Below are 3,631 nucleotides of genomic sequence, written 5' to 3'. Positions count from 1 at the left end.
CTTATTATTATCAATGCTGAAAACAGTTGTCCTGCTTAATATTTCTGTTGAAACACTGTTGTTGTTGTTTTTTCAGGATATTTGATGAATAGAAATTCATCAAATATCCTGAATGAATAGAAATTTAAAAGAACAGCATTTTATTTAAAAATAGAAAACGTTTGTAATATTATAAATTCTTTTCACTCACTTGTGATCAATTTTATGTCTTTGCTGACTGAAAGTATTAATTACTTTAAAAAATCTTACTGACCACACAATTTTGAACAGTAGTGTTAATTAAGTTGTTTTTAAATATACGTTTAAAAAGGTGAAGTGTCTTTCTTTCTCAGGGTGAGTCTGGACCCCAAATCTCAGGAGCTGGTTGGTGTGTTAAGGCACCATCTCATTCAGTTCAATCCGCTGTATAAAGCAGGAAGTCTGACTGATCCAAACACACCCGACATACTGAAGAGTCCACTGACAGAGTGAGTTCACATTTCATCCACATTTATGCTTTTCCACCATCATGGTGCTGGTGCCCTGTCTAGATCCTTTTCGCAAATTTCCTCTGAAGCTAATGGACATCCCGATCCCGATCCTGTTTTTGTTGTGCTTAAGAGCTACTGCAGCCTTATAATCTAGATCTCCTACATAGATTTTCTTACTGTGTTTAGAGAACTGAACATTTATGTCTTCGTTCATTGTTGAGAAGTTCTGAAGATGCTTTTTCGTGTTTCATCTCCACACCAGGATTATGTCTAAGATGACTCTGGCTGATATGAACGTTCTTCTGTTTCGCTGTGATGCAGAGGAGAAGGAAGAGGGTGGGGGCTGCTACAACATCCCCGGCTGGAAGCCACTCAAATACGGTGGTCTGCAAGGTAGATGAAATATGCAGATGAAACTTGTATTTAACAGGAAAATATACATTAGGTTTATACTAGGGATGCACTGATACCGATACTGGTATCGGTATCGGGCCCGATACTGAGCTCCTGTACTCGTACTCGTACTCGCTAAAATGCCCCGATACCAAACGCCGATACCACACAGCATGTGATAAGCGCCATATTCAGACAAAGAAGGTTAAGGGTCACCCGACAAAGTATTGATAGTTGTGTAAATATTGACAGCTGTATGAATCATTTTTGGTTTATTGTAATCCATTATATTACCTTTCTATCAAAGTTATCTGACATTATCAAGCTGAATTTGTTCTGACACAGGTTAGCTCTGAGTTCTTGTCATATTTTATTACCGTTTTCTAAATTATAACGAATAAACTGTGATAATGTGAGAAATGTTGAAGGTGTCTGAATAAATTTTGGTTTGACTGTATCTAGTTGATAAATGAAGTTAACCAACTAACATTATACATACTCTTTTGGTTTCTGTACCCAATATTTTAAAAATTTACAAATGCAATGAAAATATTGGTATCGGTACTCGGTATCGGCAAGTACCAAAAATAAAAGTATCGTATCGGGCGAGTACTGGAAAAAGTAGTATCGGTGCATCCCTAGTTTATACTTTGTGCGATTAAAGGCTTTCCAGGTGTCTTAAAGAAATCACACTGGCAAAAAATTGTCATTTCATTCTCACAGGTCTGTTGTCAGTGATGGCAGACATTCGACCCAAAAATGATCTAGGCCACCCGTTCTGTGACAACCTAAGACAAGGGGATTGGATGATTGACTATGTGAGCAATAGACTGATATCACATGGGGGCACACTAACCGAGGTAAATGAGTCAAGGGATCAAAATAAATACTGTATGTAGCTGATAATCTCAGGGTTTTAGCTGTGGTTAAAGTCTTTGGAAAGATCCAGAGTTACCAATTGCTGCTCCTATTCTTAAGTCCAGTAGTTAAATTTGTCACTAACGTGTCTTTAGGTGGGTCAGTGGTTCCAGGCTATGTTTGCCTACCTGAAGCACATCCCTCGCTACCTCATCCCCTGTTACTTTGATGCCATCCTGGTTGGGGCCTACACTACTGCACTTGATGTGACCTTCAAACAGATGTCAAGGTCAGTGTCTCAAGAGGACTGAGACAGATCATCCTGTTGTTTGTGTCTATTCTGTCCTATTTTCTCTTATAACTCTTTTGAGTAGCTAATTGGTTCTCACAAGCCGATGGCGCAGCCAATCAATCTGTTATGTAGCAACCTTTATTATTTACTTTGAACCTGGTCCATCTCAGTACTGTGTGCCATGTGAATTTTCTTTAGCCATCCTCCTCCCCAGCACCACCTGTCTAGATCTGCTACTGGGTTCTATCTCCTTTCATTTGCAGTAGAAGTACAAATCCTAGTCCCTGTAATTAATAGCAAGTTCCAGCAGTAAGCCTTCACTCATCCCAGCAGCCTAGCATATCTATTCCGCCAAGGTCAATCTTACCTACACTCCATTCTTTTCAATAAAATTCTGTTAAAATCTATTTTAAGAGTTGTCATGATTGAAAGTATGCTCAAGTTTCTCATATTTCAAGAGGTTTCTGTGGGCTGTTATAAGATTAACCTTATTGTGTACGTGTGTGTGTTAGTTTTGTGCAGAATGGCTCCTCTTTTGTGAAGCTGTTGGCTCTGGGATCGGTCCAAATGTGTGCTGTTGGACGTTTTCCAGCTCTTCCACCTCTCTCACCAGCCCTGAGTGATGTGCCTTACCGTGTCAGTGAGATCACTAAGCAGAAAGAGGAGTGCTGTGTTTCCTTGGCTGCAGGTGACTCCAAAGTAACCCACAGAAAACCCTCAATATGTCAGAATGAAGTTCCACAAGTCGCCAGAGTAAATTAATTAAGTGTTACTAGCCGAATAGCCGAAGTATCTGGGCTGCTAACACAGGATGGTTGGATTAAATTTAACAATGACCTGGTACAGTGATCTGTTATTATTCTTGATCTTCATGACTTCCTCATTCCACAGGCCTACCTCATTTCTCCGCTGGAATCTTCCGTTGTTGGGGAAGGGACACATTCATCGCCCTGCGTGGACTAATGCTGGTCACAGGCCGTCACTTGGAGGCCAGGTACTCATTTCAATTCAGTTCATTACTACAATAATTAACCAAGACCAATAGGCGTAAGAATCTTTAGCAACTTCTCAGTTTGACTTTAATTCAGGGAATTGCTATCATATTCAAAAATGATTCTCAAAGCATATCAGTTTTTCAGAAACAGTGCAGATGGACAAATTTTTTGGCAAGTTTAGGAGTAAATCCAGCATATGCTTTTATAATTTATTAGTTTAAAATATTAATATCAATCCATCCAGAATCATTTGAGCATCATTTTCCCCTCTGTGGATGACCTTAGATTTGAGAAAAAATGAAATCATTTTATTCTTTAATGTCTAGAGATAAGATTTCTCCCTCTCAGTTCTTTTCTTTCTCTTCATCCTGCTTTACAGGAACATCATCCTGGCGTTTGCTGGCACAATGAGACATGGATTGATTCCTAACCTGCTGGGAGAGGGTGTAGGGGCCCGTTTTAATTGCCGTGACGCAGTGTGGTGGTGGCTGCAGTGCATTCAGGACTACTGTACAATGGTACCCAACGGCACTGACATCCTCCAATGCCCTGTGTCCAGGATGTACCCCACAGACGACACTAAACCCCTGACAGCTGGCACTGTGGTGAGTACATCACCAAAA

At 40.1% G+C, this 3,631-nt stretch overlaps 1 protein-coding gene across 3 annotated transcripts in view; it reads left to right on the top strand.

The window, feature by feature from the left end:
• Window positions 1-3,631, top strand: part of LOC107718145 (glycogen debranching enzyme-like) — a 31,268-nt gene that overhangs the window by 20,182 nt on the left and 7,455 nt on the right. For all 3 annotated transcript variants that reach the window (XM_016525126.1, XM_016525125.1, XM_016525124.1), the window contains 5 exons: window positions 1,587-1,723; window positions 1,877-2,010; window positions 2,526-2,701; window positions 2,905-3,007; window positions 3,388-3,613. In XM_016525126.1, coding sequence (XP_016380612.1) covers window positions 1,587-1,723; window positions 1,877-2,010; window positions 2,526-2,701; window positions 2,905-3,007; window positions 3,388-3,613 — 776 coding nt within the window. The remainder of the gene's footprint in view (window positions 1-1,586; window positions 1,724-1,876; window positions 2,011-2,525; window positions 2,702-2,904; window positions 3,008-3,387; window positions 3,614-3,631) is intronic.

Source organism: Sinocyclocheilus rhinocerous, unplaced genomic scaffold (genome assembly GCF_001515625.1).
Source record: "Sinocyclocheilus rhinocerous isolate Xijiao unplaced genomic scaffold, SAMN03320098_v1.1 scaffold480, whole genome shotgun sequence".
Classification (NCBI taxonomy): domain Eukaryota; kingdom Metazoa; phylum Chordata; class Actinopteri; order Cypriniformes; family Cyprinidae; genus Sinocyclocheilus; species Sinocyclocheilus rhinocerous.
This window is presented reverse-complemented; position numbering and strand designations above follow the sequence as displayed.